Source organism: Poecilia mexicana, unplaced genomic scaffold (genome assembly GCF_051168715.1).
Source record: "Poecilia mexicana isolate PSO_F unplaced genomic scaffold, ASM5116871v1 scaffold_14, whole genome shotgun sequence".
Classification (NCBI taxonomy): domain Eukaryota; kingdom Metazoa; phylum Chordata; class Actinopteri; order Cyprinodontiformes; family Poeciliidae; genus Poecilia; species Poecilia mexicana.
Genome location: NW_028263383.1, coordinates 4,219,051 through 4,232,382, shown reverse-complemented (window position 1 = coordinate 4,232,382; position 13,332 = coordinate 4,219,051). Strand labels below are relative to the sequence as shown.

At 40.7% G+C, this 13,332-nt stretch overlaps 2 protein-coding genes across 2 annotated transcripts in view; both read left to right on the top strand.

Annotated features, from left to right (window-relative positions):
- LOC106921753 (ryanodine receptor 1-like) overlaps positions 1-6,431 on the top strand; it is a 51,372-nt gene extending 44,941 nt beyond the window's left edge. Inside the window, exons 92-107 of the mRNA XM_088012657.1 lie at positions 26-1,347; positions 1,425-1,504; positions 1,649-1,808; positions 1,909-1,995; positions 2,131-2,403; positions 2,820-2,950; positions 3,058-3,100; positions 3,174-3,307; positions 3,405-3,465; positions 3,546-3,692; positions 3,787-3,921; positions 4,008-4,164; positions 4,667-4,731; positions 4,820-4,920; positions 4,994-5,045; positions 5,127-6,431. Coding sequence (XP_087868783.1) covers positions 26-1,347; positions 1,425-1,504; positions 1,649-1,808; positions 1,909-1,995; positions 2,131-2,403; positions 2,820-2,950; positions 3,058-3,100; positions 3,174-3,307; positions 3,405-3,465; positions 3,546-3,692; positions 3,787-3,921; positions 4,008-4,164; positions 4,667-4,731; positions 4,820-4,920; positions 4,994-5,045; positions 5,127-5,222 — 3,044 coding nt within the window. The 3' untranslated portion in view covers positions 5,223-6,431. The remainder of the gene's footprint in view (positions 1-25; positions 1,348-1,424; positions 1,505-1,648; positions 1,809-1,908; positions 1,996-2,130; positions 2,404-2,819; positions 2,951-3,057; positions 3,101-3,173; positions 3,308-3,404; positions 3,466-3,545; positions 3,693-3,786; positions 3,922-4,007; positions 4,165-4,666; positions 4,732-4,819; positions 4,921-4,993; positions 5,046-5,126) is intronic.
- Positions 6,432-6,585: 154 nt separating this feature from the next.
- On the top strand, positions 6,586-11,745 carry LOC106921763 (uncharacterized). The gene is made up of 5 exons (XM_014993643.2): positions 6,586-6,697; positions 7,915-8,173; positions 9,635-9,668; positions 10,413-10,587; positions 10,680-11,745. The coding sequence occupies exons 1-5, from the start codon at positions 6,655-6,657 to the stop codon at positions 11,018-11,020; spliced, it is 852 nt and encodes a 283-aa protein (XP_014849129.1). The 5' UTR covers positions 6,586-6,654; the 3' UTR covers positions 11,021-11,745.
- The last annotated feature ends 1,587 nt before the right edge of the window (positions 11,746-13,332 follow it).

Here is a 13,332-nt window from a genome sequence, read left to right as displayed (position 1 = left end):
ATTTTTGTTTTTATTCTTGTTTCAGGGAACATAGTTAATGGTACAATTGCGCGACAAATGGTCGACATGTTGGTGGAGTCCTCCAGCAACGTTGAGATGATTCTCAAGTTCTTTGACATGTTTCTCAAACTGAAAGACATCGTTGCCTCCGATGCTTTCCGTGACTATGTCACTGACCCTCGAGGCCTGATCTCTAAGAAGGACTTCCAGAAGGCCATGGACAGTCAGAAACAGTACTCCCCCTCTGAGATCCAGTTTCTTTTGTCGTGCTCAGAAGCAGATGAAAATGACATGATCAACTACGAAGAGTTTGCCAATCGCTTTCAGGAGCCGGCCAAGGACATCGGGTTCAACATCGCAGTGCTGCTCACCAACCTTTCTGAGCATGTGCCGCACGACTCCCGGCTGCAGAACTTCCTGGAGCAAGCAGAGAGTGTGCTCAACTACTTCCGTCCGTTCCTTGGCCGCATTGAGATAATGGGCGCCAGCAGGAAGATTGAGCGCATCTACTTTGAAATCAGCGAAGTCAACCGCAGACAGTGGGAAATGCCACAAGTGCGAGAGTCCAAACGGCAGTTTATATTTGATGTCGTCAACGAGGGCGGTGAATCTGAGAAAATGGAGATGTTCGTCAACTTCTGTGAGGACACCATCTTTGAGATGAATATCGCGTCACAGATTTCAGAGCAGGAAGAAGAGGAGAAGGGAGAAGAGGATGACGAGGGAGATGAAGGAGCGGGACAGGGGGCAGCAGGCGGGGCGGCAGGTGGAGGCGGGGATGAAGATAGCAACGGCGACGAAGAGCGACCCGAATCAACCTCAGCATTTACAGACTTCCTCCACAGCATGTCGAGCTTCCTCAGCATCTTCACCTTCCGTAACCTCCGCAGGCAGTATCGCAGAATCAGAAAGATGACCTTTAAGGAGATCGTGGTGGCTTTGTCCAAGTTCTTCTGGGCTATCCTAATGAGCATCCTGACCTTCATTTACAATGTGTGCAAAGGCTTCTTTGTGATCATCTGGCAAGCGCTGTTTGGAGGTGGATTGGTGGAGGGAGCTAAAAACATAACAGTCACTGAGATTTTAGCGAGTATGCCAGATCCCACGCAAGACGACGTGCACGGAGATGGACCAGGCGAGCTGGGGACAGGGGAAGAACAAGAAACCGGGGGGATAACAGACACTGGTGAATCCGGGAGTGGTGAAGAGGAAGAGGAGGACACGCAGGAAAATGAAGGAGGAAGGATTCCGGGTATGGATGCTCCAGGTGGACTTGGAGATATGGGTGTCGAGGAACCAGTTGAGCCTCCAACTCCTGAAGGGTCTCCCATTACGAAGAGAAAAATGGTAAGGACACCTCCAAAAAATTAGCAATCTGAAAACAAAATCCTTGTCTTGTGGATGATCTTTCCGTTTCACTGCAGCCAGAAGAGTCTGATGCAAGCCAAAAACCACCTGAGCCTGCTCCTGTGGAAGAAACCCCTCCAGAACCGGAAAAGTCAGAGTAAGTTTACGTGTGTGGGAAACTGACTAAAGTATAAGTAACACAGATATCAATCAAAGCGAAGCACATTAAGATGGATCAACAGTGCCAAGTTGATGTTGGGGAATAAAATTATACAATGAAACTTGTGTGTTTCATTTCCAGTGTTGAAACTGGTGAAAAATCGGAGAAAGAAGCCAAAAGCAAAGAAGAAGAGAAGCCACAAGAACCAAAGAAATCTGCAGCCAAGAAAGAGAAGAAGCAGAGGAAGCAAGTGGGTTTTCAAATCTGGACTGAGCTGGAAACTCAGAGAAATAAATTCATGGTGAGGGCATTGTACCTTTTGTGGTAAAAACTAATGTAATGTCATGCCATTTTCAATTTTTTTTTGTAAAGCACCACAAATTCTTATCTCTCTTTACCAGAACTACCTCTCCAGGAACTTCTACAATCTGCGATTTTTGGCCTTGTTCCTTGCATTTGCCCTGAACTTCATTCTTCTTTTCTACCGGGTAAAGCATTTTGTACTGAAACATTGTTTTCAAATGGTGTACAGATTGTAGCTGAATTAAGCTTTTAGGCCTACTAAACACTCTGACTTCCTGATCTTTGGCAGCAGTAGATTTTATGGCTCTTGTTTTGTGAAGGTCTCCGATACTCCACCTGAAGGGGATGAGATGGAGGGATCCGGACTGTCAGAGGGAAGCGGGTTGTTTGAGGGTTCTGGCTTGTTTGAGGGCTGTGGGGATGAAGCTGAAGGATCTGGAGCAGATGGAGGAGGAGAAGACGAAGAAGAAGACGTTCTGCTTTATTACTATTTAGAGGAGAGCACTGGATACATGCAGCCCACACTATCATTCCTAGCCATTCTCCATACAGTCATTTCATTTATCTGTATCATTGGGTACAACTGTCTGAAGGTATCACAAAACATACCTGCACTTACTTTTTACAGTGTCTTGCAAAAAGTACTCATGCCCCTTCGATGTTTCCACATCTTGTCATGTTATGCCACGACTGTGGGAATCCTGATTCTTCAAGTATAATAATGCAGCCTAAAGCATCCAAGGCAACAGGCTGCACTGGATTTGAATTGGGGTACCACAGTAAAGATAAATCTACACCCCACTTTTGAGTTTTATATATGTAAGCAGTTATCATTTTTCATCACATTGCAATGATACACTACTTTGCAGTAATCACAAAAGTAACTGAAAATTTATGGTTGTAACCTGACAAGATTTGGAAAAAGTGGAATGAATACTTGAAAACAAAATTGTTAGTTTGAATTCCTGGCAATGAAACCGTTTTTAACTTAACTTTGGTTTTAATCAAGATCCCGCTGGTGATTTTTAAACGAGAAAAGGAACTTGCAAGAAAGCTGGAGTTTGATGGCCTCTACATCACTGAGCAGCCTGAGGATGACGACATCAAGGGCCAGTGGGATCGTCTAGTCCTGAACACGCCGTAGGGAGACCGGAGGGGGAAAAAATGCCTGTTTCATTACAGATACTGTTAAATAATATCAGGCTTCTGTTAATGCAGTTGATGCTTCATGTTGCTTGTCTTTTCAGCTCTTTCCCACACAACTACTGGGATAAATTTGTCAAACGAAAAGTGAGTTAGATTCATGATTACGGTGCAATAGAGATTTTTGCTCTCTGATACGTAACATACTGTCTGTGTCCAGGTCCTGGATAAGTATGGAGACATTTATGGGAGAGAAAGAATCGCTGAGCTCCTGGGCGTTGACTTAGCCTCCTTGGATGTCAGTCAGCAACATGAGAAGAAACAAGAGGAGCCAGACAACTCTGTGTTTGCATGGTGAAGTAGAGCTTTGCCAGAAAAGGACAAGAAAATGGGTTATATATTTACGTTTCGACTGAAAAACGTAATTATTAAACCTTATTTTATCTTTTAGGGTGACTTCCATTGATATCAAGTACCAGATCTGGAAATTTGGAGTTGTGTTCACAGACGGCGTAAGAAAATGAGTGATTGTATGTTTCGCTCTGTGCTTTATCCATCCCCTTGACACTTTATTTCCCGTATTTCCCCGTAGACCTTCCTTTATCTTTGCTGGTACCTGGTGATGTCCCTGCTTGGTCATTACAACAACTTCTTCTTTGCCTGCCATTTGCTGGACATTGCAATGGGCGTCAAAACTCTACGCACTATCCTGTCCTCGGTTACACACAACGGCAAACAGGCAAGAGCAAAAATGAAAACATCAGAATGCATCTTTAGCTTTAGTCAGAATGTATTAACTCATCTTTTTTTTTTTTTTGTGCTGTGTGTTGCAGCTCATGATGACAGTGGGCTTACTGGCTGTCGTGGTGTATCTTTACACTGTGGTGGCTTTCAATTTCTTCCGCAAGTTTTACAACAAGAGCGAGGACGAAGACGAGCCCGACATGAAATGCGATGACATGATGACTGTAAACCACTGATTATTGGAAATGACGGCTGTTTTAAATCACATGTAACCTCCCAGTTTATGTTTATGAGGTTTTCTCCTGCGCAGTGTTACCTGTTCCACATGTACGTGGGCGTGCGTGCTGGTGGAGGCATTGGAGACGAGATAGAAGATCCCGCAGGAGACGAATACGAGCTTTATCGAGTGGTCTTTGATATAACCTTCTTCTTCTTCGTCATTGTCATTCTGCTGGCCATTATTCAGGGTAAAATACATCCTGGATAATGGTTTTTAAATGAATAATATGTGAAGATCTTTTGGCATGGAGATGCACATGAAATTGGCTGGTACTAGAATCAGACAATTTTAGCCAAGCAGGTGTGGCAACACTCTTTGGCATGAATGTCGTTACTGAGGGAAGAAGGTTTAAGTTGGCAATTTTCGAAGGTATTTAAAAGAAAAAACAAAACAAGACAGGTCCAGGTTCATTCAGGTTTGGAGAACGAGATTTTGAGCAGATCTGTGTCATTTTCAGCTTTCAAATGTGTTTTGCAGCTTTTAATCATGGCCTCTTCTCTCCTCCTGATGCTTATGATCAGCAGCCTCTCATGACAGGAAGGGTAGAAAAACTGTTGTTAAATCTTATTATATCATAAGTCTTAAAGAGAAATCCGAAAAATCGGCAAAAAAAACCAACAACCTCTGAACGGATGTTTTGCATGCAACAGATTTTCAGCTACTATCACAATATGTTTAAAACCCTGCAGGTCTGATTATTGATGCCTTTGGAGAACTCCGAGACCAACAGGAGCAGGTCAAGGAGGACATGGAGGTACAGTGTAATACAGTTATTGCTGACCGATACCTTCAAGTACATTTGGGAAGAGTGTTTATATTCTTCATTGCTGATTTTTGTGCAGACAAAATGCTTCATATGTGGCATCGGAAGTGACTATTTTGATACAACCCCACACGGCTTTGAGACCCACACCTTTGATGAACATAACTTGGCCAACTACATGTAAGCATCTCTTCTGCATTGCATTTGCACAGGTGCAAATGAGAACAGATCAACATTGGAGTTTTGTTTTCAGGTTCTTCTTGATGTATCTCATTAACAAAGATGAGACAGAACACACTGGGCAGGTCTGTCTGACGTGTTTTTGTTTTTGTTTCTTTTTAAATTCAGAATTTTTGAATTCTTGCTCTTGCATCCTCTGCTTGCAGGAGTCGTACGTGTGGAAGATGTACCAGGAACGATGCTGGGACTTCTTTCCTGCTGGAGACTGTTTCAGAAAGCAATATGAAGACCAGCTTTCCTAACTGGCAAATAAACAAAAAGTGTTTTTGGAAGGAAGGGAAGGTCATGCCTAAATCACTATTCTAATCAACCAGCAGGCCTAGCTGCACACTCACCTATGTAACACAATTTTTCTAATGTTCTTGACCCAAACTTCCCTCCCTGTCATCTGTTCATCCCTACGTATCATCTCTCCTGACCCGTCCTTCTCATTCCTGTTTTAGGACCACTCATGTCCATCCAGTGTGGTTTATTTCTAGAAGGGATTTTAATAGTTGCCAGTATGTAAGATTAAGTAAGCACACAATGCACATGTATGTAATAACGTTAATAACTTCAGACGTAGCCATAATTTTTACATTCATTAGCAGTTTTTCCAAGTATCCATTTTTACCGTGTGATTTCTTAATTTATTTCCAATTTGGTCATTTTGAAATGTTGGAGTTTTATTCTTTATATAACCTTACGTGTGGATTTGTAGATAAATCTGTAAGCTTTCACGTTGTATTTTGGATTATACTCTGTTACATCATGCCTACCTGCCTGTAAGCCATCGCTAACACTGTGTACATCATGGATCACTAGAGATGTGGCTGCAGCCTCCTTTTTTATTCAGCAAATGATAATGAATGGAAACTAAGTGATACTTGATTATTAGGTATTTTTTTAAAATGAGAAATTATTTGTACAGTCACCACACACCTATATACAGAAGATTATAAAACAGCACCTGCCAAGTCAAAATACCAGATTTTCTGATGTGAACACATGTAATTAGAATAAATCATTTTTTTAGAAGTGTTCCTACTATTAACGTGTCAAATGTATTATAAATATGGTGTCAAAATCTGGTCATCATCCGATCCTCAGTGACACGCGATTTCAAGCGAGCGTTTGAAATTGACAAACGTTTTTAATACTTTTAAAAAAAAATGCTTTAGCATAATAATAATAATAAAAAGGCTGCAATAACATTGAATAAAACTAATGCTTTAATGAAATGGACCCCAGTAGCTGGACTGAATATAGAAATATCTCTGTTTACTGGATTAAAAGTAAATTGACAACTGTTTTTTTTTTTGTTGTTTTTGTTTTTATTTTGTTTTCATGTTTGCTGTGGAAAAGCAGCAAGATGACAGAGGTGATTTTCTGTCACAATATTGTTTATTTATATTCAACCCTGATTTTGTGTCTGTAAAACTGATCTGATAATAAAGAAGAACATGAGAAAATCTCTCTCTCCACTGACTCTGCACACAGTGCAACAGTTTGCGTGTGACAAATCATCACAACCCATTTTTACAACAATCTGCTGAGCTACGGCTCTGCGGCGTCCCAGCTGACCGAGGGGGATTAAGGGTGGGCATTAAAAACTCACATTGAATCTCATGTGCTCCAAACGTCCACAAATATTTCTCTCTGACAGCGCTGGACTGCGCGACACAGTCTGGAATCATGAATGTCTCGGGGATACACCACGGGGTGCTCAGGATGTATGGTGAGTAGAATCGGTGCAACATAGATCTCTGTACTTTAGGGGGGGAAATACAATCAAAATTCAGCTGTGGGAAAGTTTTGCAGTCTTTACCGTAGTTTGTGTTACTTCACGTGTATGATGTCAAATGTTTTTAAATCATTTTGTAAGAAATTTTGAATTGTTCAGCATTAGTCCCAGTCATGACACGTTAGTATGTTGTAAAGCCAGCTTTTTTTTACCGTAGGCACTAAAAGGTAAAGTTAAGTTGTCTTTTTAACTTTTCCTTACAATTTACTTACATATAAATAGAATTTGTGAAATGAGAAAATGCATGTGGATTGATCGCATTCAGCGTCCACAGCCTCCTGATCCTCTCTCCATCTGAGTTTCTCTAATCTAATCTGGTGGGATGATGGAATGACACAGTGTTCGTTCTTTAATCCACATGTACATTGCACACGCTGCCACTGTGATCGCTGAGGCCACACCTAATACTTAAGGTTCACACGCAGTATGCAGTTTCATTTGCGTTGTCCAAACTGGAGAAGTGTGACCAGTATGGTCCTGAAGCCAGTTTTAGGCATAAGGGGGAGTAACTCAAATACCCACAGAAGAAATATCAATTTGAAAATGATTTATGCTTATTCACCTCAGTGATCGACTCAATAAGACATTTTCCTTTTTTAGATAAAAGAACAGATCTTTGTCTTTAAAAGTCAGCAGATGAGAGGCCACATTTTGTTGTTTTTTTCCACAGCTGTCATCCTCATTTTTTCACAACTTCATTCCTTGTTTCTTTCACAACTCCATTCGTTCCTTCCTTTCTTTATTATTTCCTCCTGTCTTCTTTTTGTCTTCCCCTCGTGTCCAGACTTCCTATTGGTCCTTTCTCCCTCATGTTCTTTCTTCTGGCTTTTTAAATGAATTTCTTATCTTTTCTTCTGTTCATTTATCTTGTCTCTCCTTCAGCCCCTCTTTCTATTCTTCCTTTCTCATTTTTTGTGTGCTTTGTTCTTTTCTTTCATCATCAGAGGAGATGTCACATCAGTAGTCAAACTTATAACATTTGTATCTTACAATTGGCAAAAATAACAGGAATTGGAGAAAATAACTGAAATTTGTGATGTGAAAAAGTCAAAGTCTGAAAAACAACCTGGAAAGCTGTTCTTCGGGCATCTTTGTTCCAGCAGTTACTCAAAATGCCCCGTGTATTTTCATCTTTTCTTTTTTTCCTGAAGGTGGATTCATTTTCAAACAGTGGAAGAAACGCTTTTTGCGTCTGACTGCTGAAGGCAGTCTCTTCGTATGCCATGATGCTCTGTCTCCACCTCACCAGATTGTACTTCTGCAAAGTCACTGTGAGACAATTGTTGAAGGCAAGGAGATCCTGGACCTGCCAAAGTTACCTTCTGGTGCGTCCAGGGACAGCTGCTTCGCTCTGATCCTCACCCAGAATAAGTACCTGCTGCTGCTGACTGACACCCCCACAGACTGCAGGTCAGACGGACCGTGCGCTTTTACATTGTCGTATTGGAGTTGACATTAAATGTTTCTATTTTATGAAATTATGTTGTTTTTCATTAGGCAACATTGCTACATTTGATGAAATATTTATATTTTTTAATTAATGGCATACAGCACACATATTACTGTATAGAAGACTACTTATTGTAGGTAAATATCATATTCTCATATTGGCACCCCTGATAAAGATCTGAAAAAAGCCTTCAAATAATGTAATCTTTCTATTATCACACATTTTTTTTTAAAAATAAGATTTTCAATAGTAATTTTTGAATATCTGGCTTCTTTTGGATAAATTATGGTTTCTTGCCTGTTGCCTTGCCTGAAGGTTCTGGGTTCGATTCCCTGCCCGGGGTCTTTCTGCATGGAGTTTGCATGTTCTCCCTGTGCATGCATAGGTTCTCTCCGGGTACTCCGGTTTCCTCCCACGGTCCAAAACTATGACTGGTTAATTGGGCTCTCCAAATTCTCCCTAGGTGTGAGTGTGTGTGTGCATGGTTGCCCTGCGACAGACTGGTGACCTGACCAGGGTGACCCGCCTCTCACCCAGAACATTAGCTGGAGATGGGGACCAGTAATCCTCCCGACCCCACTAAGGGACAAGGGTGTACAGAAAATGGATGGATGGAAGATGCTGGTCCTCAACCAGATCACTTTGGCCTCCATATTACCTCTGGATCCCAAAACCAGGGTGCTAATCCCACATTAGCTGCCTTAGACTCCTTGACTGTTTTTAAAATAGCTCTGCAGAGGGAGCAACGACACACAACCACACAACATGCCTGAAAGATGCAAGATTTCTCATTTACTTACAGTAGTTTCAGCAATAAGAGGCATAATGTTCCTCCTTTTCCCAAATTGGGGGGGTTGGTTTACAACCTATTGTCAAATCACAAGCAGTCGTGTTTCATAAGATCCCACACAGCTTCGCATGGGAGAGTCACATTCAATGGCAGCGATTGGGATTACCACCTGTGGATTGGGATACAATGGGTGTCTGCAGCATTACCATTTGGTTGTGGCGAGTTAAAGCAGGATGACCTGTGTGAAGCCAAAACGACACTAATACTGCACAAAGGAGGGAATTTCAGTTACCTGCTCTTCAAAAGTGAAACAACAAGAAAATATGGTGAGAATGAGGCAGAAGTAGCTTCTTCTATCTATCTTATCTACGTGAAGAAATTGCGACTACAACATAGCTTAAATTTGCCCTTGTTAACAGCCAGAGCAATAGTTAGAATGCTAAAATGACTAAAATTGTGACAAACACTTGTAGCAAGAAGTCAAATGTATTTATTCAACCTGGTCATTAGCATGGGTTTCCAGTAATTGAAGAGGCATTCCATCTTATTTCAGTGCATCTAGATGCATGTTTTTGATTTTTGTGCTGCTTTTTTTGAAGCTAACAGAACTTTTTTTTTTATCACCTTTCAGTCAGTGGCTAAACGTGCTGAAGAAAGTCAAAATGGTGAGTTAATGATTTACAGTTCAGGTACTGGAGATGTATAGTCATAAAAATTACCTTCCTTTAGTTGCTTCCCAGTTTTGGCATGGTTCTATCTTACATTGCCTTATCTATCAAAATGCAGCCTGCTTACAGAAAGTAACAGTTGTAACTCTTATGCAAAGTACTTATTTAACAGCCATTGCATTAAAATGTGATGACAATTTGCGAGAAAAAATGTGCAAAAATGAGGAACAAAATACTTCCAAAGCAAAGTCCAGTAATGTTCTGTAACAGGCCTGAGGAGTTGAGTATATACTGAGTGCTAAAGAGTAATCAGGTAATTAGATTTCAAAGAAATGTTAGAGATGGTAGGGATGACAAATTATTGTATTTATTGTTTATCACGTAAAGGGGAAAAAAAACATAACTGTGACTAATCATTGGGATGACAGACTTTAATGTTGTAATGTGTGTATAAAAAATGACTTCAAGGTTGATTTTCTTACTATCCTTCAACTAACTGGTTCCATGGGAGCACCAATGTTTGTCCATTTATTATAGGATTCAATGTAAGGTATATGTGTACTAAAGTAATGCATCCAGCAGTGGTTGAATTACAGTATTTGTGTTTGCCGTAAGACTTGGTATCAACTTTAAAATCTCCAATCAGTTTTTTTCGCTGACCAATATTTCTGTAGATTAATGTAAGAAATTTCATTTCTGCTGCCATCTTATTACTGTTCTCTGTATTACTCTTACCTACAGAGTCTGTCATCGCCCCTCAGCCCTTGTAAGCGCCATCAAGTTGTTCCCCCACGCATTACTCTTCAAGACCTGGTCCCCGAGCAAATTCTGGACAAAGATCCACCAACTCCACCTGTAAGTGACACGGAGGCACCCTCTCCAGGACCGGCAAGCAACACTTCTCCAAGGGAGAATTGTGAGTTTAGACATTACTTTCATGCATTTTGTTACAATACAGATAAGAAAAAATATATGAAATGATCTTGAAAAAAACGCTTAATCCAACAGGCAGAAATTTCCCTCAGACAAAGAATTACAGACGGGGTGCGCAGGCTGTGGGATGCCTGCGTCACGGCACTCTCAATAATGCCCAAGCGATGAAGGCTGTTTATATGCTGATGGGAGGGGCTGCTGCCTCCTCTGCCTTGGGTTACCTCGGAGCATGCTCATCCACTAATCTGGACGTCAAAGCCGACCTGGCTGCCAACACGGACTTCACCGGCACAGGACCTGTAGGGGCGTACGACCTCGGTGGCTCCTCTCTCAACTCCCCCCATTTCAACAGTTTTGACTTTGAGGTGGGGGACTCTGATTTTGATGCTTTTGACTGTGGTGGGTTTACTTTTTAAGAAGCCATGCCCTAGATGAAAATAGATGGGAATATTGCAAAGGATTCCCTTTTTTTGTTTTGTTTTTTTTTTTTTTAAATCAAAGTGAAAAATTCAAATGGAGTCTTAGAGTTCAGCCCGCTTTTTGCTGAAAGCCGTTTTAGTGTTTTAGTGTTGCACGTTTGCCGGGTTTAATGGGCAGAGGAGACAAATGTTTCACAGTGGTGAAAGGATGAACAGATCTGAGTGATTAATCTAAAGTGGATCACAATGAAGAACTCCCTCTCACTGCCATGTTGTGTTATTCTTTAAAACACAGATACCAGGCCAGAAAGCTATATCGTTGTGCTTTTTTTTTTTTAATGTGTGTCTCTTTGATTTCAGGCTGTTTATGTTGTGAATATTATTATTCTGTTTTGTCTACAACAGTGATAGTACATTTTAATAAAAGTCAGTAATCTGTCTCTGTTACACTGGTGATGCGGTCTATTACATGAAGTTTAAGGAGCGTTATTGTATAACCCTCACTGGATTAAAATTGGTCTGCAGGAGAGTTTTGATTTAGTAACCTCAGACACCAGAGAAACCACAGAGCTCATTTAAAACGTTTTGTTTCCTCACAGCTGAATTGCTTCACTACAGTCAACCACTTGTTGTCATCCTGTGGGTCTATTGTTTGTTCCATGAAAAAGACTTGATGTGAAATAATTTATTTGAAAAGAATAAAGCTGGTTTTGGAACCTTGCTGCGCTTGTGTTTTCTCATTCTTTATTTAGCAAATGATGTATGTGCAAAGTCGTAAAACTTCTGCTGCATCATGTAGCACTACCGCAGAGAGATATTTGAAACATGCACTGATGATTTAAATTAAGGGACAAAAACAGTGATATGAAATCAAGTTGCCTGAATCTCAGTTGCGTTGTTTGCATGAAGGGCCCCCTCGGAGGGCTGTGTAAGGATTTGGTTTTTTTCTGGGTATTAATTTAAGTTTCTGTGTCTATTGAGTCTCTGTGTTGTCCTATCTACCCCTTGATTGCTCCCACCTGTGTCTCGTTTCCCTGACTGTGTGTATTTAATCCCACCTGTCTTCCTTGTCTAGTTGTCTTGTCAAGCTGTCTGGTCTTTTTTTCTGTTCTGCCATCAGTTGTTTGTTGATGCCAGTGTTTGAGCTCTTAGCCTTTTGCTCATTCTGTGCTGCCTGGACTTTGGATTTTTGTATTGTTCACCATTAAATCATCATTCTCACTCAACAACCTGGGTTTATCGCATCTTCCTCGCCACCTCATACCGCAAATCATGTCCTTCTGCTGCCCAACAGCAAGTTAAAATGCAGTAAGTTATCTGAGATAACTCAAATTCAAGCAATAATACATAATCCAGTTAACACCCAAGATGAAAGTAATGATGGTTAAGTGTGCAGAATGAAATTATTTTTGACAGGTATTTGTCCAGCGAGGAAGATGATGTTTGGAGAAATGTTGGCAGTAAATGACAACACATTCTCCACCCCAAGGATTCACAAAGGCTCTGTGGGAAGCCCAATCTGCATGCGGTTTGCTACACTGGTGACAAAAAAAATGCTAGTTTAGATGTGAATGAATTGTTTCCTTCCTTGCCTACTAATGTACATGTGTAGCAATACTCCTTGTTCTCTGGACAAATATGTTTGCAAAATATCAGCAAGTCATGCAGTGGTTATCTAAATCATATTGGGAATTGATGGAAGAATCTCGCTTCTACACACACGAACAGTCCATGTTTTACTAATGAGGGCTTTCACTGAACTATAGCGACGTAAGCTGTCAAAACACCATCTGTCACACCACTCAGACTCTAACAGGAACGTGCTGTTTGGGCTTAAAGTCTCTGAAAGCCAATGCTAAACATGTGGTGGACGGGAGAAGTTAAAATACAAAATTACAATCGGATCGAAGCTGTAAAACACGGTTGTCTCAGTGGTTCAGCTAATTATTGTAAATGGATCCATGGGGAAAGTTGATTGACGTTAATGCTGGACATTAATCTCTGAAATTTAGCAATCTTACAAATCTCTGGTAGCAACAGCAGATTTAAGAATTGCTACATTTTAAACAATAGGGATTTTAAAAAAAATGTGGCAGAGCTCACTGCTGTTCCAAATGATCATTGTACGTATGGAACGTCAGATTACCTTTTATACAGGCCGAACTCAATAGGCAGAAACATTCATTTAAAATTGTTAAATATATCTGTAAAAATGATGATTCTGGACGATTGCTATAGTTCTATCAACATATATAATAATTCTGGAACCAAAGTAAGAGAAATTGTTCCCTTAAGATAGTGAATAAGCT